Raw genomic sequence first — 27,416 nt, 5'->3', positions numbered from 1 at the left:
CTAAGGACCCAGTTTTTTAGACTTTAAGAAATATTATTTGATTATAGGCCAATTTTCATAGGAAAATTATTTTAAAAAACACTTTAAAGTGTATAAGCACTTATGAAATTGATTTTTGCTCGCCTACTCAAATGAAAACAAAGTATCTTGTTCAATACAATGTGTAGAGTGCTTAAAACAAATTACGCCATACCATTAAGAGTGCAGCACATCCTTTCATACATCAAAAGGTAGACAACTTTAACAGCAAAAATGTAATGTAACCACGAAATTATAACTCGTCTGTGTTCATTGTAGAGATTGAATACCACTGTAGAATTTACTGGATTATAACTTTTAATGGAATCATTGGAACCTACACAACAAATTACGATCTATTATGTTCTTACATTTATTGGAGAATATGACAAAAAAGTTCCATCTCAGATTTTTTAATTTAGTGGCGTGAATTCGTCTCATTACATTTACAGGTATTTGATGTGCTGTTTTACAATTGCATGTACGTTTTGACTTACTCTGTCTCTGGCCGATTTATACCGAAAATGACAAGATATGTTTAATCTAGACTTTAACAGTTTGTTGTAAACAATATAACTACTTCAAAGATGCAGGTCTAGTTGCGTGGTGTATATAACATGATCAATATGTTAAGAATTCTAAATTTCCGTTAAGAAAAGTTTTGATCAAAATAAAATTGTAATTTCTTTATATTTGTTTATATCCTTTTTATATCACCAGCAAAGACAAAATTGTCTCTCTCTCTCAGAATCATTTGTCTCGAATTATAAAGTTTTAAATTTATATTTTTTATTTTACATTTTCTGGAAATAAGGAGATTACACTGAATGCACTCTCTCATACGACAAGCAAAATGCACAATAAATCTTGCATATAAATGTGATACAAAATTATTATCAAAACTTAATCCAACATTATCATGACACATCAAACATTTTGAGATGAATAAGGTATAGAATTTGGTATAGGTTCACCACTTCACTATGTTTTGATCCTCAACGAACAATAAACAGGTTTAGAACTCAATGAAAAATGACAATAACAAACTGTCAACCATCTCAAAAATCTATTAAATGAAATACAAATTCAAAGCGAAGGAACACGAACACCCCCCACCCCCCAAAAAATAGAGGTAGGATCAGGTGCATAGGAAGTGTTGTAAAATATAATGCACTGATAGTCCAATACCTTTGTAGACGAAGGAACAGGCGTTTAATTTTCAACGTACAATTTATTTCATTGTTTAAATAAAAATACTAGTATACCACAAAATTCCCGTTGATCAGACTAATTAAAAAGATATTTACGTTATTATGTCTTATGTAACGTACAATCTCTGAAAAATTTATAGTAAAAATTAGACTTGATTCGGAATCTGGATACTTAGATTTAAATTAAAACTTCATTTAGCTCATTATTAAGTGTTTTTTTTTTTTAGAGTAATCTCAAACTTAAAGCTGAACACCGCTCGTAAATAGGCACTGTCTGCCATATTTCTCTTTAATCACTGCTGTCCCTACAACCCTTATATAAGGGACAGACCTCTAAACAGTTCAAAGTACTTCGCTGTAGAGGTCTCACCTGTGTGGACGTACATTTTGCCTCGCCGTGTTACCCGGTCGCGATGAAATTATCAAATTTTACGCACTTTTTGAAGCCAGGAGAATACTAACATCAAATAAATTGGTCAATGCATTATTTACGAACAGAAAATGAACATAAGATAAGGAAAAAATGCATAAAATCTAAAGACCACGAAAGGAATACTACATGTCGACCACGAGGTTCAGGTGTGCAATCGGGTGTAACGAAATCGAAGGGTTTATATAGCAGGTATCTGTGTGACGGTGCCTATTTACGAGCGGTGTTCAGCTTTAAAGCAGTATTTAAAGAGAAAAATTAAGAAGATAAGCATCCAGCGGAAGATACTATTATACAAATTAAGTAATCTTCAGAAAATGAGTTTTGTCTAAAGAATGGAATGATTTTTTATTATATACCACAATCTAATATTATTTTATTTTGAAAGCGATGAAATAGTATACGTTAATGCAACGCATTGGCATCTTTACACATAAAGAAAAAAACCCAAAGCATTAATATTCTTAACATAAAATTTTGATGAAAATGAATTCTTTGCTTACTTAGAGAAAAAAAACCCCAAAGCAACTTGATTATTGTTTTTAAATCCATTACAATTACGTCACACCATTGAGATTGCTGCATATTCTATCATACCTGAAAGGACAGACAACTCTAATTGCCTGAAAGTACAGTAACTATAAAAATAGAAATTTTCAGTGTTTAGCATAGAGAGAGTCCTTATTTATTGGAGAAATACCCCTTAAGAGCATTCTGCTAGTTTTTTTTAAACATAAGAATTACTTTAACCAGCAGAACAAAACCACTTAAAATCTAGAATGTCTTTTCGTTTACAGGATAAAATGACAATTATTTGTGTTATATTTGATTCTTAATTTATTGCGTAGAAATCGCCTAAAGGTTTGTTATGCGGTGCATTGTTTGTTAATACCGTGTACTTATTGGGAGTTGATTTAATCAACTGTCCTATGCAGTTACTCTGGCAAACCGAAAGTGAAACAGTGTTTGGACCTAAGCACAATTCATCACCGCTGATAAGACGTAGATCTTGAAAATAATAGATAAATTCGGTGTACTGTATGCTGTACCATTCTTTTTCAAAAGAAAAGTATCTATAAATACCTTGAAAATAGTCAGATTTTATATAGTACGAACAATTCAACTGTTTTTGTAGTTGCATGTATTCCTACGCTAGAGTTCAATATAGTCTCGTTCATCTAGACGCTCGGCTGTCTCCGTAAATCTCCGACAAGCAGAGAGTCTCTATTGGTAGTCGGAGATTAATGGAGACAGCCGAGCGTCTGGTTGAACGAGACTAGAGTTCAATATTGCTTGGATCCAGACGTGTATAATTTTTAAAAACGTTTCGATTACTGATACACAGTTTGATGGAATTCATTCTATCTTTAAATATTACACAAAATGATTCATATGGGGTTTTCTCGAAATTCTTGTCGGAAAAGTTCGAGAATTCATATTATAAAAATTTGCATAACATATCGTTGATTTTAAAATTGATAATAATCAATAAAATCAACTCCCGACAGTACTTCAGTACTTTGATTTTGATATCTGAAATCTAAATTTTCGTTCAGAGCAGTTTTGAAAAAAGAGACAATATTCTTTGTTTTTATATTTCATATATTACCAGCATGGTCAATGATAACGTTTTTTGACCTAAAATAAATAGTTAGTTGTATAAATATTTCTGGAAAAATTACTAAAAAAAAGATTATATGATCTTTCTCACAGCACAAGTAATATCCCATAACTGATATAACAAAATAATATAATAAAAGATGATGAAAACTTTTAGACGCATCAACATTTTTCATGATTTGAGTCAAACAATATTTTTTAATTTTGAATCGTCGCAATGTTTCAGAAAGTCATTTCAAATAGTCAACCAAAATTTGAGTGTCACTTGATTATTAAAAATGTATTTTTATAGCATTGAAGCAACCTCTAATAATACATTATCCACAAATGATATACAGTTGCATAAGTGGTCAGATTTCTGACTGTTTACTAATGATACAATTTCAAAATTATATTATCAAGGTCATACGGTAATTTACGCCTACTAATATCGGGGGGAAAATCGGAAAATAGTTACATTGCTGATCCTTAATGATATGATTTTTATTGCATTAGAGGATGTACTTCAACCACTAATGATGCAATTATGTATAATACATGTAAAATAGTATTTTTAATTTTGCAATTTGTATTTACCTCTTCATACATGTTATTGTGTCATTAATGGTTGACGTCCATGCATTAGGCAACACCATCTACAAGGACTATTGCAATACATGCATAAAGATATATCAATATTGGTCAATGATGTATTCTTTTAAATTGTTTTTACCTTTTTTAGTTAACAGAGCGAGAAGTAGACAAAATAACACGCATAAATGCATGACTTGTCCATCCACTAGGCAAGACAATCCACTTGGCCTAATGCAATATAAAGATTTTTATCATTGGTCAACGATGTACTTATTTTCAATTGTCTTCTTTGTTCTTAATCTATCTAATATTCTAATATACTTTTCTTAACCAACAGAGAAATAGACAGATAGGTTTAATCAATGGTTTAAGTCCATCAACTGATGCAATAAAAATTATATCATGAAGGTCAACAATTCACAACATGTACTTGCTTTGCGTTTTATTTCGCATCATTAGTTGATGTTATTTTTTACCATAAGTTATATAATAACTTTGAAATTGCTTAAAAAATGGACGTATAAGAAGTACATTAATGATAACATTATATCATTAATAGTTAGTTATGATTCCGTCCACTTATGCAACATTATATCATTAATGTTGTATCATTAAAGGTTCCTACAAAAGAACATGCTTATAAGAAACAAAGAAACGCGACTTTTAGCCTGCATACCAGATACGTTGCACCTATTTTGGGATATAAGGACCTACATGTACTCTAGATAGTTTATATGTCCAATGTCAAAAAAAAGAACTGAATAAAAAAGTTATACTTAAAGTTTACAATATTATCTTAATTTACTGTTAATGATCAGCTCGTTCTAAATACCTCATCTATGGATATTATGGATATTTAAGGTAGAATGATATCAGATGATTATTTTAGATATGAGGACGTCACAATGACGTCGAATGCTGTACAATACAACATCACAAGCGAAAATTAAAGTTCACGCTTGTGGCTGTTAAAATTGCCTTCATATTTATATGAACTTACCCTTAAGATTAACTAGGATTTTTACGGTATAAATCACATTTGCAGACAATGCAAAAGTTATAAATTTTTGAAAGATATAGTCTCATAACTGCAGCGGTGTGCGCATACAACCTTTCATAACGCGCTAACGCGCGTTACTAAATTTGTATGCACACACCACTGCAGTTATGAGACAAAATCTTAAAAAAAGATTCAATGCTTAATAATTGTATCATTAATAATTGAAGTACATTTTCAAATGCAATAAAAATTATACCATTGGATGTCAACGATGGACTTATTTTGTTTGATTTTTTCCTCATATCAGTGGACGTGAATTTTGGCATTAAACGATATAATTTTGAAATTGTATCATTAGTGAACGGCAAGGTATTTCGTTAATGATAAAATTATATCATTAAGGGTCAGAAGTCCCACAACTAATGCAACTTTATATCATTTGTGGATACTGTATCATTAGAGGTTGCTGCAAAGCATTATAAACAATAGAAATATCAAAATGAAATTTGACCAAAATCATGACCATGTCCCTCTAAGAGTCTAACGCCTTTTTTAAAGAGAAAAATGTGACTATTCAATTGTAGATTTAACAGGAATACTCATAGGTTGCAGTCGTTATGTCACTAACCAAAAAACGGGTCATTTTAACCAATGCTTAGGATCTTTGCTTGTAAAATTCTCTTTAATACACATTTTTAGGGGAAAAATCAATATCCCATAAGCTCTGATCGCAAATATATTTTAATGTGAAAATGATGAATGGTATTAAATTTGGTCGTTTAAAGATAATTGCTAGATTTACTTGACTTTTAGCTAACAGATGAGTCGTATCTACATTAGGTATGAAAGCATAATGCATCTTAAAAATCGGATTTTGAAAGGCTTTTCAGCCTGATCATTTATAAAGATATAGCTATATTTAAACGCTTGATTTGAATCATTTACGCTCAAATAAGTGGATGTCGCATGTAATTGACGCTGTTAGACAATGCATGCTTGTCTTTGGAGCAGATGCCATCAATAGCCTTACGATCAGGAATACATTCTCTCGGGACGTAAGTTTGGGCTCGATCAATGCAACAAACTGACAAAAGCGGTAAGGATTAAAAGACCCATTACAGGAACAGGTTTGTTTGAAAACGACGAACATGATTTGGACAAAATGGTCTATACATTGCTTAGCTATAACGAAGAATTGAATACATAGATCATGTGATTTAAAGATTCCTTCAAGAACAAGTTACGTTGTCCTTAGTCATTCTAGTATTACTAATATATATCATAAATATTGAATAGCAATTAATGTCGAAAAAGTGTGGAAATATAATGATATTTCCTGTACATGATTACGGAGAAACGAAACATAACTAAGGACATAGTCATATTCAAAGGTTGATATTGTTCAGTACGTTATTAAGTGCATAATGGGAAGTGTGTTCTGTTAGGTTTCTGTAAATATTGATACAAATGAGACAACCTAATGTATAAACACAATTTAGTTATAGGCTAAAAAGCAAGAATTTATAATGAATAAAAGATTATTAATGCATCTACATAAAAAGGAACTTCATTATCTACCTAGCCATCAATTTCTATTGGATTACTTATTATTGATTAATAATTACTAGAAAAAGAAGTCGCACTACTAGAGTAGAAAAAAATCCACCTCTTTATTATATAAATTTTTAAAATAAAAACCGAGTTTGAACAAAGACAATTCAAAGTTAGGTTTTTTTGTCTATTGACATAATTACAAAGGGCAAAATAAACCTTCGCAACAAGAAAGGACTTTCTGTACCATCAAAGGTATGAAATGAACTTAAACTAAAGAAAAATGTACTTTTAACCGGGTAGATTTTCTGGATGTAAAATATAAGGTATCTTTGTGATGCAATAATAAAGATGTTACGGTTTGAAGATAGTCATTATCAAGAAATTGATGCTTCAGATGAAATATTGGATATTTTTCATTTTATTTATAGCTCACATTAGCTGAAAGTTCAAGTGAGCTTTTCTGATCACATTTTTTCTGTCATCCGTCCGTCTGTCCGTCCGTCTGTCTGTCCGTCTGTAAACTTTTCACATTTTCAACCTCCTTTCTTGCACCACTAGGCCAATTTCAACCAAACTTAGGCAAAGTGAATTCAAATTTGTGAAAATTAAGAACCATACACTTTTACAAGGGAAAATATTGAGGAACTATTGAAAAGTTTTGAGAATTTTTCAAAATCCATTTGCCTAGAAAAGCTGAAACTTATGTGGAAGCATCCTAAGGTAATGTAGATTCATGATCATGAATATCATGATCCCCGGAGGTAGAGTGGCGGCACAATAGGGGGTCGAATTTTTACATAGGAATATGTGGAGAAAAGTTTTCTTCACGAAACCAATTGGCCAGAAAATCTGAAACTTGTGTAGAAGCATTCTCAGTAGGGTAGATTCAAGTTTGTTTAAATCATACTCCTCGGGGGTAGAATGAGGTCACAACTGGGAGGGGGTAGGGGTGGGTGTGCTATTTTTATAACGGAATAATTATATATAGAAAAAATCTTTAAAAATCATTTACATAGAAAACTGTAACTTTAGTGGAAGCAACTTCGATTTGGTAGATTTAAATTCGTTAAAATCAAAATCTTGAGGAGTGAAGTGGGGGCCATTTGGGATTCAGTTGTATAAAGAAATGCATCTTGATTTTTCACAAAAACTTAAATGTTATAATTCATGGTTTTACTTGCGGTATATGCAAGTATTTTGACACATTTCTGATTCTTTGAAATTGTTTAGACCCTGGCCCAGGCAACGAACGATTCTTGGGTAGCACAAGGGGTTGACAGTTTGATGTAGGTTTACATCCCATATATTAACAATTGTTTAGAGTCTTTTTCAGAACTGCAATGCTCAATACGTGATATGACTATAAAACCATCCTGTTAGAAAATGGACTTGATTTTAAACTCCGAATATCCAGGTGAAAATGGATTTTATTAATTCAGGATCCACATGTTTTATACCATAATGTTCAAATATTTTATATTAAGACTCAATTAAGCTGATTTCATCATGCATATTGTTGCTCAGGTGAACGATGTGGCCCATGGGCCTCTTGTTAACGGGTAAGTTTATAGTTTTCCATGAACTGTAACATAAATTAAGCACGTAATGATTGATGAGTATTATATCAATACTTTTTAAACATTCATTGCTCAAATGTAAAAGAAATTAGCTACTATTCGGTTCATCTCAACCAAACGCTCAAGTGCGCTCTACTAATCAAACTGTCGTCGTTGCAATTATTGTCGTTGTCGTCGTCGTCCTCATTAGTTGTTCACACTTTCATTCTTAATTCCAGGACCACTATTCAATTTCAACAATACTTTGGATGTTTTAAAAATATAATGTAAAATAGACACTCTTTATGTCATTCCTAAACTCGTTACGTTGTCATTTGTAAATATTACTTATACATGTATTTACTATCAATATTCATTACACGAAATGTTAAATGTCACAAAAGTGCAATAATATCACAACAATTTCTGTACATCCTTTTAAGAAGAAATTAAAAGTAACTAATGACACAGTCACATTCAAATGGTTGGGTTGGTTCCGGATATAAGCAATCACTTACAAGTAGGTGTTATCTTAGTATTCTGTAAATATTTATACTACTGTAACAACTAAATGTATAAACATCATTAAGTGATAGGTCATAAACATTGTTTTAATGAATAAAATATTATCAATGCGCCTCCAATGATCACATTTTTATAATTTACTTAGTCATGCATTTTGACTGGATCACTGAACATTGATAAATAATTAAAAGAGAAAGATAAAAGTTAACAAGCACTAACAGAAAAATATCTAGAATTGGTCCAAAAATTACTAGTTTGATCAAAGACAATTTATTAGTACATTTGACTGCTTATTAACTACAAGAACCTAGGGGCAAAATGAATATCTGAATAAAAAGAGCTAAATGGGTGTTACTGACTTTCAAACTTAGCTCAACTTTCCAAAAATTCAAAATATAAAATCAGCTTAAATACAAAGAAAGTTAAAGCATTTGGTATTTTAAATTTTCTTTATTTTACTAAAAAAAAATATCAAGCTCATGCTTGCTCAAGTGCCATTATTCATCATGATGACGGTGTAAACAATGACCAGTAATTGTGGTAAATTGTTCTAATTGACTTGCATTCTATATTTTTTAAAATATTTTTAATGACCAAGTAGCCCTCATTTATCCGGACGCCTTCGTTCCCATGTCCAATCGCCCGGATAGGTGAAGCGTCCGGATATCTGAAATGTGTCTATTGTTATCATGAATGATAATGTATTTGTATGCAATGGTTACCAGTATTGATACTGGTTTTTTTTGTTTTTTGCCTTTTATACTAAATAGCAACATATTATAGAGTTGTCTGTTGAAATGAACAATTTTAGATATAAAGAACCCCGCTTTATATTATTATTTTGTCAGGAAATATTAACCGGACTAAAATGATAACCGAATCTAGCTAAATTCTTTGTGTCCAAGTGTGATATGTACTCCTTCATAAACTTGTGAATTATGTTATGATAACATAAATCTTTACAACAAGATTATTTTAGAGTGTTACCAGGAAATGTTGATTAATTAATATAAATTAAAAGGCAACGATAAACAAGATACATCGCAAACGTACAAATTTTGAAATACAGATTCAAAAGCAATAAGCAATTAATTTAAGTGATTGCTCATGAATTATTTAACCCTGATTAAGACGCTATCATCACTACCTTTTGTAATACTTTTACCGTAACACTTTAGGATATCACCTACAACTATGAATGAGCATATATTGACTTATTTAATCAAGTTAAAATAACTAATAACAAAATAGCCTTTGATAGCTGAATTTTATGTAAGAAAGCAAGCACTCATGCTCGGTTGGGAGGTCATTAACACCACGATGTGCAAAACTGTGAACATATCCGGGAATTTCACGATGTAGATATTGTAAGTTATGTACATTTATCACATGTTTATCTCAATATGCGGTGGATATCACTCATGGGATAAATTTTTGATATTCCACTGTGTGTTCTTACGCCACGTGACGTCATAATTGAACAATACATTGCTTTAGGAGATGAATGACGTAGAATGAAAAAGTAACAGAATAATCAAGTTGAAAGTGTAAAGTCATAAATGTGAAGCACTTAATGCTGTTTCATTTTTTTCATAAATTAATAACAATGTGATAGAAAATTAAATACTTGTTTGCTAATCTTCAAGGAACTTTTTTCCGAGCGTAAGGTTGTTGACGTCATTTAACGAATGTGTTATGGGGCTCACAATTGCAATATTTACAGATAAGATTGAGTTTTAACAAAATACGTTATGTGATGTAAAAACATGTTAAAACGTGATAAAAAGAATCTCTCATGAATTTCCGATGGTATATAATATTTATCCAACTCGTCGTGTGCTTTCTATCCCCTCGCCAAGGCCCGGGATAGAACACACACAACTCGTTGGATATCATATACCATCATACACTATATACCAAATCATAAGAGATCCTATATATAATTACTGCGTTAATTAATAATACTCCTATTTAAGGAATAAAATTTTTTTTGAGTATATGATAAAGCGATAAAATACGGTCGGGCCTTGTCAATCCAATAAAGCTCGAAGGGCCTTATGATATATTTTAGTGATCACACCGGACCTTATTTTATCATCTCAAAATATTCAAATAATGATTTTTTCCCCTAAGAAATAAATATCATGAGGTGATCATATATTGTCGTATTATTTAAAGAATGATTCTTATTACTTATGTTTATATAATGGTTAGCAATTAAAATAGTCATTGCTAAAAAAAAATTGGACTATACATTACAAAATCGATTTGTATAATGTTATCACGGACAAAGACACTGGAAATCTGAAAACATTTTTATAATTTTCAGCAAATGTACGATTAAATATCAAAATACTAGTAAATTTGAGATATAAGTTACAAAATCGATTCGTATTGTTATCACAGAGACAATGGAAGCTGGAAATATCATAGGGATTATGTAAGCATGATTTCCTTAATCACAAGCCTAATCATATCTGAAATTGTAAAATATCATGCTAGACAAAAATATCCTTTATAATCACAAAGCTTCAAACCTAAGACCTAATATAATCCATCTTGTGGTAATAGTAATGAAGAATATTACCATAACATCAAAAAGGGTAAATATCGACCAGTCTGCGAATAAAGCATTGTAGGACAATATCATTATGCTTTACTCAATAACGGTTTAAACCTTACAAAATAAAATGTTAAGTGGACCTCTTATGCAATATTGTCGAAGGGGTTAATTACAGTTTTTTGTCTCATTATCATTATGGAATATCTTCATCAAGTAATACTGCGCCGGATAATTATGACAGTGTGGAGATAACAGTTACCTGGATATACATATATGTTTTATAACAGACGATTGCTCGAGAAGTAACTGCGTAAGGAAAAAATATTTTTTCTTAGATTTCAAAGTGCGATAGAATGTTAAATAAAATGCTATATTTTTAATAAAAAGCTTTAAGATTTTAAAATCTTGAAGAAAAATTAAACTACCTATTTTGATTTTATCGTAACACAATAGGAATAAAACAAAACGGTATATGTATATAAAAAAGAAAAATTCTGCTTTTTATTCATGGGAAAATAGACAATATAAGAAATAAGCCGGTTTGAATATATTGAAGGGAGAAGTAATGTTTAGTGTGCGAAAAATGAAACTTTTTTTTAAAAGTGTAAAATGATACTATTTTAGAAATAGTTATAGGAGAGAAAACGAATGTGCAATATATTTGCAAATATATTCAATTGTGACGAAATTGGAAGTCATTACCAAACGATGTCAGACAATTATCATTTCTATAACATTTCATTTATAAGGGGGATCCTTTATTGTAGTATCTCCTTTCCGAAAATTGTGGAAATGATTATTAAAATATAATAAATGAAAACTGATGACCTATTGTTGCTTCGTCGGGATGCAAGTACATAAAAGAAGTGATATTTAAGAATTTCAGATTAAAGTTTACCTGAACGAAAAATTACAATATTGTAATGTATAAGTGTGTTTGTCGAGAAATAAATGAAACAACGATTAAGTTGAGTTAAGATTTTTAAAATTTTAATTATCGTTTAAGGGTTTGTTAAGAAAACTGGGCTTCGATGGGTGCATAAATGTCAGCACGGTGCTGTCTGTATATGTTTGCAAATTGTAAATTAAAGTACTGAAGTACTGAAAGCCGGGCTCTTTTGATGTGTCTTTATGCGTATTGTGTAGTAAAGACTGAAACTCTCTCTCTCTCTCTCTCTCTCTCTCTCTCTCTCTCTCTCTCTCTCTCTCTCTCTCTCTCTCTCTCTCTCTCTCTCTCTCTCTCTCATGCATTTACCGTCGACAAAGCGTCAGAGAGCGACCAAATTTTGTAAGCGGCTATAAACAAAAAAATATGTTCTGTCTAGTAGAAAAAAACTCAACAGTTTCTGCCATCAATTTTGCAACAAGCGTTATTAATTCAATCCCCATTTCTTCAACGCGCAGCAAAGTAGTTCATGGAAATTCATGCGCATTGTATGTGTCCAAAATGCATAGAGTCTTATTTTTAAAACACGTAATTAATAAGAAAACTAAAAAAGATAGACAATTCTCTTGAAATTAAAAAAAAACAAACAAGCAAAAAACCAACACTCTTAAAATAAAAAAACCCAAAAAACCAACACTTTTCACAAAACGTGGTTCTTTGTGTAACTATTTGGTGTAGCGGAAGCTTTTACTTTGACGCTGTTCGGTTTTTTGTTTACTTTTGAAGTTGTGCTATTTATAGTAACATTGGTGATTTGCCTGTCTACAGCCAGGACTCTGCTTTCAGCAGAGCCCGGCTAAAAAACTATTTTCGCTAACAATGCACTAGTTATGTACTAATTGAGAAATTCTCTGCAGTCTGTATGCTGTTTGTTTATGACTCTCTATAGACTAATGAGGAATGTTTTTTGGATTTCGGAAAATTTATCTCGCATGAACAATTCATTTGACATATTGAGTTAATCTCGTTTATATGCCGTTTTCTCCGAGGAAAATAACCAAGCAACATGAAAAAACAACGTTTTTTTTCGTCATATTTAAAAGGAAAAACATACAAATACAGTGTTCGTTTACTTTTTATTTGTCTATTGAAATGGAAATAATTAACGATTTGTCGAATATTATACATTTGAGAATTCATTTTGCTGTATACGAGAGGACAGATCACGCTTGGTGTTTAAATTATTCTGCATTTTTAAAGTATGCAATGTGGATAGGGACCTTTTTATGAAGAAACATTTATAAATATATAAAAAATCACAAGAACATTATTAGAGCTGAGACAGGTAAAGAGATTTACTCTTCATGTATTCTTCTGCAAAAGTTAAAATGTCAAAGTTTTAGTTGCTACTCAGTATCCACCTGCTTTTCAAATAAACTTTCAGATAATACCCAATGATATATTGACAGAATTCATCTTACAGCTTTAAGATCAGACTAAACTTTATATAGTACTTACTCTTAGTAGCTCATGTTTAACTTTTTACTATAAAGTCTAACCCAACATTTAATAAAGAATTTTTTTTGCAAGTTTTCCTGGAATAAAACCAAATGATTTTCAACGTGCAAGTATTTTGCTTGATGTAGAGTTAATGTTCAAGTTTCAAGCAAACCCAGAAATCATTCTGAATACAATTAATCTTAAAAAGGGTTCTATTACAGAGTAAACGAGCATGCTAGCAGCTATAATGGACAGATTTGTCGTACATGTGTACAAGTATTTTATTTATGATACATTTGATTCAAAACACATTATCTTGACTTCCCCCGTACAGTACTTATGCATCTGTTTACAAACACGGAAGGAAACGGCGCTTCTGTTCTAAACTGCTTCTATATACAAGTGGTGACTAACAAAGAAAGCTGATCATGATCAATGAAAACATCCCTTGTAAGTTGAAATAGTCATCAAATGTTGCAACCAAGACTTAATCACCATTAAACAACGACCCGTTAAAGGGTAAGTGTTTGTATGAATTATTGAAAGGTTGACTCTTATTTTCATCTTTTATTGAGTACTTCTTAGCTTTTAATGGTTGCTTGAAATGAGATACTTCCACAGCAAGCATCAAATGAAGTGCACTTTAAAGGTATTGATTTTTTTTAGTTTTATAGAAAATCCAAGAAGTCGTTTGATTATATATATATATATATATATATATATATATATATATATATATATATATATATATATATATATATATATATATATATATATATATATATATATATATATATTAAGCACAAACATTGCAATAATCTTGCTTTCGATGACGAACGGAACTACACAGTCGCTTGAGATAAAACGGAACCCATTCTCCTATCATTCACTATGGGCAGGTTTATGTCAATTTGAGAGTTATTGCAATGTTTGTGCTCATTATATATGTGTGTATCTATGCAATGTGTATCGTTCCGATCCTCTCAAATTGTCTTTTAACTGTATTCCACCTGTATCTCAAGCGACTGTGTAGTGCGCGGTCAGCACGCTAGGTTCCGTTCGTCATCGAAAGCAAGATTTTTGTCTTGCCTAGATGGCTGAGTGGGTAGCGCAGTGGCCGCTCACTGCTAGGAGATGGGTTCAAGAGGTCCTGAGTTCAAGCCTCGGTCGGGGTTAAGGTGGAGCTTCAACAAAAGTGAATTTCCCTGTGCTTTATATATATCTATATCATTCACTATGGGCAGGTATATGTCAATTTGAGAGTTATTGCAAAGTTTGTGCATATTGTAAATGTGTGTATCTATGCAATGTGTATCGTTCCGATCCTCTCAAATTGTCGTTTAACTGTATTCCACCTGTATCTCAAACAACTGTGTAGTGCGCGGCCAGTGCGCTAGGTTCCGTTCGTCATCGAAAGCAAGATTTTTGTCTTGCCTAGATGGCATAGTGGGTAGCGCGGTGGCCGCTCACTGCTAGAAGAATGGGTTCCAGAGGTCGTGAGGTCAAGTCTCGGTCGGGGCGGAGGTAGAGCTCCAACAAAAGTGAATTTCCGTGTCTTTATATATATCTTTATCATTCACTATGGGCAGGTATATGTCAATTTGAGAGTTATTGCAATATATGTGCTTATTATATATGTGTGTATCTATGCAATGTGTTTCGTATCGATCCTCTCAAATTGTCGTTTAACTGTATTCCACCTTTATCTCAAGCGACTGTGTAGTGCGCGGCCAGCGCGCTAGGTTCCGTTCGTCATCGAAAGCAAGATTTTTGTCTTGCCTTGATGGCCTAGTGGGGAGCGCGGTGGCCGCTCACTGCTAGGAGAATGGGTTCCAGAGAACGTGATTACAAGACTCGGTTGGGGCGGAGGTGGAGCTCCAACAAAAGTGAATTTCCCTGTGCTTTATATATATATATATATATATATATATATATATATATATATATATATATATATATATATATATATATATATATATATATATATATATATATATATATATATATATATAACCATTACACTTGCATATTTATATGTACTTTCCGAACATGACACGACATATATAATATAGTTACGGTGAACTGCATTTGTTATAATAATGAATAATTGAAAAACAAATCGATGCGTAAAGAATACGAGTTTCTTTCGGTTTTTAAAGTTCAAAAAATATTTAAGAAAAAATCCCCCCGAAAAAGATACTATGCGTAAACATTGTCTAAAGTGTTAGGTTAATTAACTTTTTGCAAAATTAGCTTTGGTAAAAAAAATAACGGTGAAGCTGAATATAAACCAGCATATACTTTGAGTTTATGACCGAGAAATTTTTGAAAGTTAAAATTATCAGATTTAAAAACTCTATACAAAGTGGTGATTTATATTGCAAAGAGAAAAAAAATGATTTCTGAGAAAATTAACCTGTTGTGAATGTTGTGAAGGAGGTCATTTATAATCTTGAGATATGCTGTTTAAAAGTCAGTGTTTTTGTCACTAAAGAATGCAAACGTATATTGTGTGATAAAATTACTGCTACCAAATTTCTAGTCGAAATTGATATGGAACATTGATATGTTTTATACTTTCTTTTCTTTTGCTACAAATCTTCTTTTGTAGAGGTATATTTTGCCAATATTCAAACTTATTATGTTTAAAGTATATAAACCCTGTCATTGTCGTGTCATTGTTGCCTTTATTGTGTTAAGAATATTTTTTACTTTTTTGATATGGTTTTTGCAGCAATCTTATTACGACAACTCAAAGCTGAGTAAATGTCTTTAACACGTTCATTGATATCGGGCCACATTGTACAACAGTGTAAATATTTCTTGAACTGGCTTTATTTTGCCAAACACCAACGGAAACTTTTATCAAAGATAAAAAAAACTAAACACAAGATTTTACGTGATATTTTATATTCAAATACCGCGTTGTCTTAAAGTATAGTCATATCTCAAGAACATTCTCTAACATGGAATCAATTGAACAACGACAGTCATTTAAATTGCATTATCTCAAGGTATCTCACTCCTCACGTTTTGATGTCATTGCGCAAATGATCTATATACCTGGTATTTAAAATGAATATTATTTTATTTATTAAATCATCACAGAGAGATTATTATTTCATAATTACACATTATTCATAAAGAAATCCATTTAAGCTCAACAAATAAACAAGTTTTGAGGGGAACTATTGTTTCATGTGGAAGGTTTTTACAGAAACAAGCATTTTTATCAATTTTCGGTATACTTTTCTTTTATTATACTTTATTCATTATAAACAATTTGAGTATTGGATAGGTTTTTAACATATTCTATTGGTTCTATGGGACATGTACAAAATTAAATCTTAAAAACTGATGGACATTTAGCATTAATCATGCAAATATACAGAAAATGTCTGAATTGTTTAAAGCTTTATTTTAGGAGAACTTTACCTTTGAAACTATGTATCTAAAATATGACATCACTGACCCACATGTTTTATTATGTCAAATGATACTAAATACATATCTAGGCGAACTGGATTAGTTTTATAAAATTCAAAATGTTTTTGTTTCAAATCAAATTGTAACTATTATAGAAATTGTCTATCTTAAGTGCAAAAAGGTCACACAAAAATTTATGCTGCTTCGTACAAAATATTACTAACCCCTCTATTCAGTGTGACCTTTGTGCATAATTTAAAACAATATTTGAAGAAATAGATTTGCTTAATCAAAAATACTGACAACAAATTCTAATCAGGCTGAAATTGCATTTTAGGTGCAAAAAGTTCAAATCAAATTGGCCATAACTCAGAGGGATAAACACTGACACCCAACATCTTTGTATTTTTAAAGTATGTTATGTCTACAGATTTCGATGATATTCTTCTTAAGAAATTCTTGATACAAGAACATTGAGGAGTCGGATACCTTAATTAAGTTACCCCACTACACATAGACTAATACGTTTTAAGATTCTCGTATCAAACGAGTTGGTGGAATATTGTCATAGCTAAAGGGTTAAAGTTTCGGACATGTGAACCACAGATCATGATGTCAGATTTCGGGACGTTTGATCATATTTACTAACTTAAATTTTTGAACACATAAAAAAAAAATCCAAAACTGCACACATGATTTTCCCGCCAAATTCGCTTATAGACTTCTTATCCATCATGCTATCTATCAAAATCAAGAATGAAGTGAGCCTGATTAATTTTCAATAGTTTAAAAACTTTTATGTGAAAACAATGAGGTGCCCCCTTTTTTCATTTTCATACAAAGTCAGCATACCATGCATTAAGCATTGGATATCAATAAAATAGTTCATAAATATGTAATACAATATATAAAGTTTACTATATTGCATTGTAATATTTCCCTTATCATATCATTAATATGAAATATATCTCTTAAATGACTGTATTGCTTATTGTTACAGTCGTTTAATGCATAATTCTCTTTTACAATTTTATGCTATTCTATGGTATGCGATTATAATAATTTTCTATGAGATTTATATGCTATGCTATGAGATTTATATGCCATGCTATGAGAAATTGAAATGAAGGGCTTGATGATATGGTATGGTATGATATGCTATGGTATGCTATGAGAGTTGGAAAAAAAGCGCATCCATACACAGAAGAGTTCTACACTTTTTAAAGTAAAATAATAAGAAGATAAAGTTTACCACTAATCTACAATCTTAACATTTATTTTTTTCAAATAAAACATTTAAAACCGAGTAAAAATAATGTTTTATGCTATGCTATGTTATGCTATGGCATGATATGACGAATGAGATTGTATGCTATGGTATGAGATTTCAATGCTATGCTATAAGATTTAAAATCTATGCTACGAGATTTCAATGCTATGCTATGTAATGGCATATATTGTAAAAGATATGCTTAAACTGATAGTAAAGGCGACATAGCTTTTTCTGAAAAACTTAACGTCTTTTAAGATATATCTTTCTCAGAAAATGGAGATCAATTATTATATACTATATAATACTATTATTATATATAATAATACAAAATGCACTTTTAAATTTATATGATCATCATAACACCTTTATAACTCTTTGAAGTCCAGGTATTGGAACTAAATAACAGGTCAATTTTCATTGCCGATTATTGGAATCGATCCTTTTATCTGTTGATACTTTATTTTCCAGTAACCTGTACAATCGATAAAGGTGTGATTCAACTTCTATTTCTATTCTTAGTGTTTTATGCAATGCAGCTTGATATACAAATGTGTTGGGACGGAACAAAAACCTAAAAATAAATTGAAATAAAATCGGCTTTCTTGTTTAGCAATAAATGATGCATAATATGTACTCAAAAGAATATGTTTCGTAGTTATATCCTCTACATGCAAATGGATGCTTGTTTACGCAGTTCCCCATTGGCACCCATTGCCGGAAGACAAGCGGTCGATTGGTCGACTATTATCAAATGTCCAAATGAGAAGAGAAAGCACGTTTAAAGTTGTGAATTGCTCGCAGGGTATCGGTAGAAATTAGTGCAATTATAACTCTGAAACTTGTGATCTATCCACACTTGGCGTATTGCTGGCGATCCCCCGTGAGTACGTTCACTTGTTAAGTGCTGCAACACTGTCTCCCCTTCCTATGATCTCTGTTGCATTGGGAGAAAGAAAGGCGCATTGTGTTAAATTTCAAATTATCGGATTATAATGGGTTTGTCGTGTTATAGAAGCGGATAGACATTTACTGTGTGACAGGAAGGACCCATGTTAATTGTTGTGTTTAATCGTTATATATATAGATGACATTGATAGAAAGGGTTCAGGAATAGGTATAGAACTGCGGGACGGGTCTGTAAACAAAACGTCCCTCTGTATAAATGGAGTTCCAGCTGTAAGGCCACGAATGACATATCTGTTCATTGGGGATTTTAAATCGATGCCTGAACTTCTGTCCCAACACGCTCATGTTTATCCTTTATAATAATTAATTACATTTGATCTGATTGAATTAGACGGTTCCTTGACAGTGTTGTTTTCTTTGTGAGTAACGATTCATTTGTTGGTTTAAAGAGGAAATAAAGAGGTGTGTATGAACATTTTGTCATTTAGTTCAATTATTTCAATGTTTTTTGAATGCATTTTTTCTCTTCCCTTTTTGTTCAAAGACAGAGTATTGATTTTTTTTTCTATCCCCGATGGAACCACTAATTCAAGCTGCTATAAAATATGCATCAAACTGTGCTGTTATTTTTTTCTCTCTCTTCCCGCCATGCGAGATGCGAAGTAAATTGCACGGTAAATTCAGTAATATTAAGAATCGCTTAGGGACACGACGAAGCTACGAGACACTTATTGCAAAGGTTTATCATGACTACGTGTAAATTCTCCGGAAGATCCTTCCTAAATATGAGCCAAAAACCACTTCTTGATTGCTTTTGGTCTTTGTAAGCCTTAAGTCTGTCTCTCTATCAGCGACTTTATGATTTCCCTAAGAGAAAAATTCAAATGAATAATTTATAAAGCATCTTGGCTGGTGTTTAGTTTCTGAGAATCGCTTTCAAATGCTGACGTACCGACATTAAATAATATATTTTGATACCGAATGAATATATTGACAAAATCAATTGTTTATCTAGCTATGGAATTATGTTTGATGATAATTTGAAGATCTAAGGTTTATTTTCAGAACTCGGAAAACAGCAAATAGTAACATGGGGAAACAAAACAGTAAACTAAAACCGGAAGTGCTTGCTGATCTGAACTTGAACACAAACTTTAATAAAGAGGAAATTCAGGAATGGTACAAGGGATTCATCAAGGACTGCCCTAGCGGAAGCTTAAGCATAGAAGAATTTAAAAGTATCTACTCCGAATTATTTCCTCTGGGTGATGCCTCGAAGTTCGCGGAACACGTATTCAGAGCATTTGACGAAAACAAAGACGGTACCCTAGATTTTAGGGAGTTTATGTGTGCATTGAACGTATCATCCCGAGGTACTCTGGAGCAGAAAATCCACTTTGCCTTCCGTATTTACGACCTTGATGGAGATGGATATATCTCAAAAAACGAAATGTGTGAGATAATCAAAGTAAGTTTGTAATGTCTGATAATGTTAATTTATGTAAATTTTAGAAAAGCGTACACATTATTTCAAATATCGCGATGGCGATTTAAACAAGGGATACACTTACACAGTTTAACTACGCCCCTCTTTGCATTAGGCCGTTTCTTATATTCTTTCACGTAGCTATCTAGATATTTGTTTGTAGCCAAAAAAGTAGATATGAAATAAATATATTCACAAAGATGTCATTAAATAGCGCCAGAAAGTTGCAACATGAAGGTAAATAATAATGTACAATAAACTATTAACAGTTTTTCGTCGAACTATCAGGAACCAACATTTTCCTCTTTTGTTTTGAGATTTACCTCTAATAATGCCGATTTTCGAACTTTCAATCTTTTGCAATATTTTGCAAACTGAAAGAACGCCTTGCCATTTTGTGTGGCGATTTGGTTATGATATAATAACGCTTTCATACGCATATAATGATAATTTCTGCGATAATGGCATTCTAAAACGTTATGAATTCCAATGTAGATTACAATTATTAGAATTGTAGTAAGTTTAATTGCGTAGGCTTCCACATCTCATTCCTACATCTTGGCAATCATCATTGTTTAATTAGCTGTTCTCATTTCGAAATGAGTCTAATAACGACGCCGACGTTTTCAGAAGTGTTATCTAATCTCAACAAATCGATCAATTTGACTGAATTAGAAATTAGGCACACAAAGTAATCTGTTTTATTGGAAAACCTGAAGGAATGCGACCAGACCTTCTCGATTCTCCCGTAAAGCAATCAATCCGCAAATGTGGTAATCTAATAATTGCTGGATTCATGTTATTTCTAACGATGCACTAACATATGAAGCGAAATTATTCTACCACACTTTAAAAAATCAACATTAGAATATAAAGTATGTACATTACACCCGAACAAATTGATTTCAATCCTTATTATTGAAATGAAATGTATTTTCATTTTACCTATTTTAAATTTTATGCCTCAAATGTCTTGTTTTATGAATTAGTTTACAAATGTGTTCTAAAAAGTGTCCAGATTATGTTTGGCTATTATTATTTTACGATAATTCTACCCTTTTGTTAATTTTTCATATTTTGTGTATTTCTGTAACGTGGAAAAATATTGCAATTGTTAAATTTTATCTTTTCGACGCGTCGCGTTTTGTTAGTTTCTACTGTGGTCTAATACTTTGTAGCAATTTATTTCGTCTTGACTGTGCTGATGTCATCTTTTGAAGTTAATGTTCTAGTTTTTCAATCTGATGAACACTACTCTGAATTCGGTTGTTCTCTGTTGATTGCAATATTAGCGTCAATAGATTTTGTTGATTCATGACCCCTGACATATACGGCATTGTTTTTTTTTTTTGCTTCATGGTTGCCCTTTCTTTTTGTTGTCATATGCATTTTTGAATTTTTTCTGCTGCAGATACTTTTGAGTTACTTGTTTGTATATGCATCTTTTGTTTTGTTTTTTCTATTTGCAAGTGACAATTTAAATTGCAATTTGATTTTGTTTATATTTTATCAAATTTCAGTTTTTGTATATGAATAATATTGTGTGTGTCAAGGTATGTAATATGTGCATGTAATTTACGATTGCCTCTCGGTACAACGAAGAAAAAAATATTTAAAATTAAATTACATTTAATGAAAATATGTCTTCTTTGAATGCTTGTAAACAAAATTCGTATTGGAAACAAAAAGAAGAGCACTTGAATTGTGTTTTTTGGTTGTTCATTAATTTTTTTCTTTTGTTTATAAGGATCTAGCTATATATGTATTTTACTTATTATGTAGGGAACAAACAGATATGCTGTTGATAAACTTACCGTCAATATATTTTCTATTAGTTACCACCACTATCTAGATATATGCTCACATGGTAAAATAAAACTTCCATTTCCATATTAAGTCATACATGGTATTAGAAATCGTTTTTTTTAAAAATAGGCTTAAATTGTATTTAACATAATTTTAAATTTGGTACATTGTATTTATCTGCATTCTTAAAATGATGTAACTTGCACATAAATGCCTTTATTACATAAACCTCCGGAGGTAAGAGAAGTGAGACCGACCTTGGGTTTCAGACGATGTTACATATATAGCTCGGTCATAATCAACAAAAGTAAGAAATTGAATAACAAGCAGAAAACTACGTATTTGTTCAGTTCCCTAACTCTTTGTTTTGTTTTCAATACGAATTCAGTTTCCAAGCATTTAAAGATAACAGTTGCACTTTAAAGCTACGATACCGGAGTTTTGAATATATTTAAAAGTTATTATTAATGATGGATCAGATGGTTTAGAGGTGAATCATCTGAGACTGGAAATTGTCACAATGCACATTGCTAAAAATATACATTTAAAAGAAACATCGCCTCAAAGATGTAGGAGAAAGCGAGGAATTAAAGATCAAAAGATCTTAAAGGTTCTTCGCTATTTTATTGCCTCTCAGGCATTAGCTAGATGGGATTATTAGTTTTCTGTCACATTTCTTTTATTTAAGTGACATTTTACATCATCGCCATGTTTTCAGTAAACACATCTTCGTCAAAGTAAGAAGGATTGTAATGACTATATCTTTTGAAATTTAATAACCATTTCAGTCACCGGTCAGATGAGATTATTCTGCGTTTTTCTTACTAGGAAAAAAATAAATTTATAGATAGATAGATAGATAGATAGATAGATAGATAGATAGATAGATAGATATTCCATTTATACAAACTAGAATCAATAAATTACAAGAGAATTATTTCCTTTATGAAATTTTCAAATAGTTGAAATCTCACATTTCTAAACATATAAATTTGTTATACATTGTTTTGTGAAGGATTGAATTCACCCCATTTGTGCAGCTGTGAAACTAACTTGCACATATGGCAAACCCAGAATTTTATTAGGCATACATTAAAATGATATAAAGCAACGGTATAATATAAATTAAAGTTAATGCAAAAAATATTTTACCTGATCAAGGAATTATTGGAGCATTATTCTTTTGATTCAAGGATTATAATACGATAATCGCATACATATGTCCTGGTTCAATGAAGCAAATGTGTGTACATTTCTAATGTTATTTTTGCGATATTTTAGAATTTTTATCAAATGGTTAAATCAAAACGTTTTATATGCTTGATTTTTATTTTCATGATATTATAACGATATTAAAAATTTGCAGAAATAGATCACCGTGGAAAAAAATTATAACTTAATTTTGCTAAAGATGTCACGTAAGGAACAACTGCATATTTCTTGTTTTTATAGTATTGACACCCATCCAGGAAGAAAGATTATTATATCGATAATCAAGATTAATAATTCATTTTAATGAAACTCCTGTCATGAAATTGATTTTATTCTGTTCTAAGTAACGCTGACTAGCAAGCTATAATTAATCGGTGTAAAAGCTTTGATATCATTTCGAAATATGACAATACAAAAAGAAAGATTATCAAATGTACTTTTAACTGATTACACTGTAGTCTACCGAAGGTGATGTGCAAAGGGACCTTAACTGATATTCCATGTGAATATTGCTGAATAAAAATACCTTACAAATTCGCTTGGAAACTAGCGATTTTTATCATTCTAACCACTGGTCACTGACATAAGCTGTCCTAAAACCTAAATAGAAAGAAGAAATGATCCCATATATTTATGTTTTAATAAATTTGATATACATACCTGCAAAGTAATTTATATACCTCTATGAAATATATTTGAAAGACGGAAATCAACAATCGTTATCATTTACATGATTGATTTTAGGAATAAAACTTTTCCTTTGGGATAAGCAATAATTGGCCAAGTACATTTTCAATAACCCCTTAAATTCAAAATCCCTTAAATTGTTTGGCCGTCATATTGATTGGCAGAGCACGGTGTCTGAGATCTGTTTTTTGTGACGATAAGACTGCAGTTTATTCACTATTTTTTATATCACACAGTCTCGTACAGAACTAATCAGATTTCGAAATCCAGTCGGAAATGTAGAACTGGTATTAGGAAATTGAAGAACGGGTTTGTTGGTATCAGAAGGGGCACTGTTAAGATTGGCTCAACAGATAGCGAGACACCTTTCATCGTATTAAGTGATTTGTTTGATGATACTTTTTCACGATTTTTATTAACGATTGACAGGAGAGAAGTGTAATAAAGGAACTGATGTGCTAAAGCGCTTATGAAAGCGACTTCCATACAATCTGTGGAATTAAACAAACACACTTTATTGAATGAAAGCATTGCTTTATAAATAATTGTTTCCTCGGAATTAAATCCAAGCGAAAATATTCCGATGTATGTACTTATCCCATTAAATATCCAAACGCCTATTTAGATTATTATCCTATATGGAATAATACATGATCAATTTAAACTTTACAATCTGTATTCACTTTATACATTTTCTTTCCTCTAACACTTGAAACAAACCCGTCGTGTGAGTTAACGTATTTTTGCATGCTTGTTTTGCTTGTTAATTTAAATGCCAAAGTATATTTTTAGATATTGATCATCTCCCAAAAAGTAATGAAGCGAATTTTACATTTGCATATAAATTATTTTATCTTTAAGAAATGTTTTGGTTAATATGAAAACTTCATGTTGACATCTACATATTTTAGGCAATTTATAAGATGGTTGGACCAGCCATGAAGGACGATGAGCAAGAACAAACTCCGGAGAAAAGAACGGAAGTGCTGTTTGAAAAGATGGACAAGAATATGGACAAGCTCCTTTCGTTGTCTGAGTTTATAGAGGGGGTAAAAGGAGATTCCACCATTGTCAAATTTTTACAGTGTGACATCTAACAATTCGACAGCTAAGGATATTCCAAATGAACTGTTTGTTATCGTCTAAATAAACTGATCTTATGTTATTCGTTATTCTTTATTGCATATTATCGTTTCTGAAATTGTTTTTGTAGAAAAATTGTGAAACATTATCATATATTCATTCTGAAAAACAAGGATTGCTTATGACATTTCAAAAAGTCGGTTCAAGTTTGTTGAATATTGTAAACATGATAATTTTACTCTTTTGTACATCATCGACATTTTTCAATGTCTACAATTTCTTTTAACCAAAATATATTTCTCATCAAATGATATGTTAAAAGAAATCTTTCAAGTTGATATATTGAAGCCAAACATTAATTTGGTGAATGTTGTCATCCTTTTGATATATTTATTAATATCTTTTTCGGTGTTAATACACACGAAACAAAAGAAAACTAATCTTTTAATGGCTCAAACAATGAAGAAATATCATCAAAGTAAAGAATAGCATAAGTGATTTGAGATTTGACTAATCAGGTATAAAGTTGTAGCTCTTTATACTCTAGGGGTTATTAATGGCGCTGTTCTAGTAACCCATATATTGATCAGACTCTAATGCACCGAGGCTGATTTTCACGGAATATATTACTCATCAACATTGCTCCTTTTTATAAAGTGTACAGATATTGTGTATTGTACTTGAACTAATTTCTATTATCTTAAAATAATGTAATCGGTATCTCCTCTATAGACCACTTCAGGCACTGTACAGTAAATTGATAAAGATTTATTAAAAACAACTACTTTGTAACATTCTTAATTATTTACATTGAAAACATTTAGACTAAGACATGTTAAAATTTTATTTTAGAACTATGCTTATAAAATAAGACATTTCGCTCATGTGTAAAAAGGGCCTTCTTAACAATAGCACACATAAGAAATACAATAATACATACCGATGGAATCAATTAACCATGACAAAACCTTAAAAATAATATGAAAGTAGCATTTTTCAGCTACTCTTTGCAATTGAAAAACACTTAATAAAATCAGAATGATCAATGTGGAATGCCAGAGTCGAAGACATATTACTATATGGATTGTTCTGACGACAAGATATAGTCACATTCAATCTACTGTTCATGTCGTCATCGACATTGTTCAAAATATTTTAAATTCTGTATAAAAACTTATGTTGCGATAGTTCACCTCTTCTTTAATTGACACGTCTTTTCCATCGGTAGCCAGTACCATATGAGCAAAATTCAATCTAACCAATAGTGATATCAAATAAAAAAAAAAAGGTCTCATTTCGCAACCGTGCTATACGCCACTTGAGAGATACTTGAAAATTAGCCACCCCATTGGCAAAGCAAACAAATGATTTTCATGACTATAGGTGTATTTTTTTAAAAACTAATTTCTGGTGATTTTTATTTTAAGGGAGTATCATGTTTGGTAGTAATTCCATTAAAGTCATATGAGACGTCGATTTTCAAACAACATCCAAGAAAAAAATGTGTTATGATTTATGAATCAACGCTTTGCGTATCGTTTATTTCATTTAAGGAATGAATTCAATATTTATATGTTTTATACGATATAAAATGGTTTGGGGCAGTTTGCGCTTTATAAACCGCGAAGCGGTTTATAAAAAAGCGTAAACTGTTTCAAACCATTTTATATCGTATAAAACTAATAAATATTAAATTCATTGCTTATAATTTAATATTTTTACTTTTTACACGATAAAAACGGTCATTTGACCTTTAAATGAGGTAAAAATGTACAAATTCAAACATAACGTCAGGCGTATTGATACGTTTTTGACGTTAGTCTTACCATGACGTAGGCAACATTCTTTATACGATATAAAATAATTTTTTAGCCAATCAGAAAGCGCATTACAACCAGAATTAAATTATATATCTATAAATTATTAATAAGGTGAACGCTTTGGTTCATAACAAGAACGTTAATTCTGATAACTGTATGAAATTTATCTGGTTATTTATTATTCCCTTGTGGAGGAATAGACTTACATTAAAAAAACAACATCCTTCTCCTATTTTATTGAAATGCAAAAGACATTGGAACATCATTCCTGGAAAATGAAT

At 31.2% G+C, this 27,416-nt stretch overlaps 1 protein-coding gene across 3 annotated transcripts; it reads left to right on the top strand.

Moving 5' to 3' along the window:
* Positions 1-13,814: 13,814 nt before the first annotated feature.
* LOC128161274 (neurocalcin homolog) lies at positions 13,815-25,514 on the top strand. Of its 3 annotated transcripts, none has more exons than XM_052824527.1 (3): positions 13,815-13,955; positions 20,107-20,509; positions 25,144-25,514. In XM_052824527.1, the coding sequence occupies exons 2-3, from the start codon at positions 20,132-20,134 to the stop codon at positions 25,327-25,329; spliced, it is 564 nt and encodes a 187-aa protein (XP_052680487.1). In that variant the 5' UTR covers positions 13,815-13,955; positions 20,107-20,131; the 3' UTR covers positions 25,330-25,514. The 3 variants fall into 3 exon arrangements, with proteins under 3 accessions (XP_052680487.1, XP_052680488.1, XP_052680486.1); XM_052824528.1 differs by lacking the exon at positions 13,815-13,955 and adding an exon at positions 18,895-19,015; XM_052824526.1 differs by lacking the exon at positions 13,815-13,955 and adding an exon at positions 19,040-19,503.
* Positions 25,515-27,416: the final 1,902 nt, after the last annotated feature.

Source organism: Crassostrea angulata, chromosome 8 (assembly GCF_025612915.1).
Source record: "Crassostrea angulata isolate pt1a10 chromosome 8, ASM2561291v2, whole genome shotgun sequence".
In the NCBI taxonomy this organism is placed as follows: Eukaryota; Metazoa; Mollusca; class Bivalvia; order Ostreida; family Ostreidae; genus Magallana; species Magallana angulata.
This window is presented reverse-complemented; position numbering and strand designations above follow the sequence as displayed.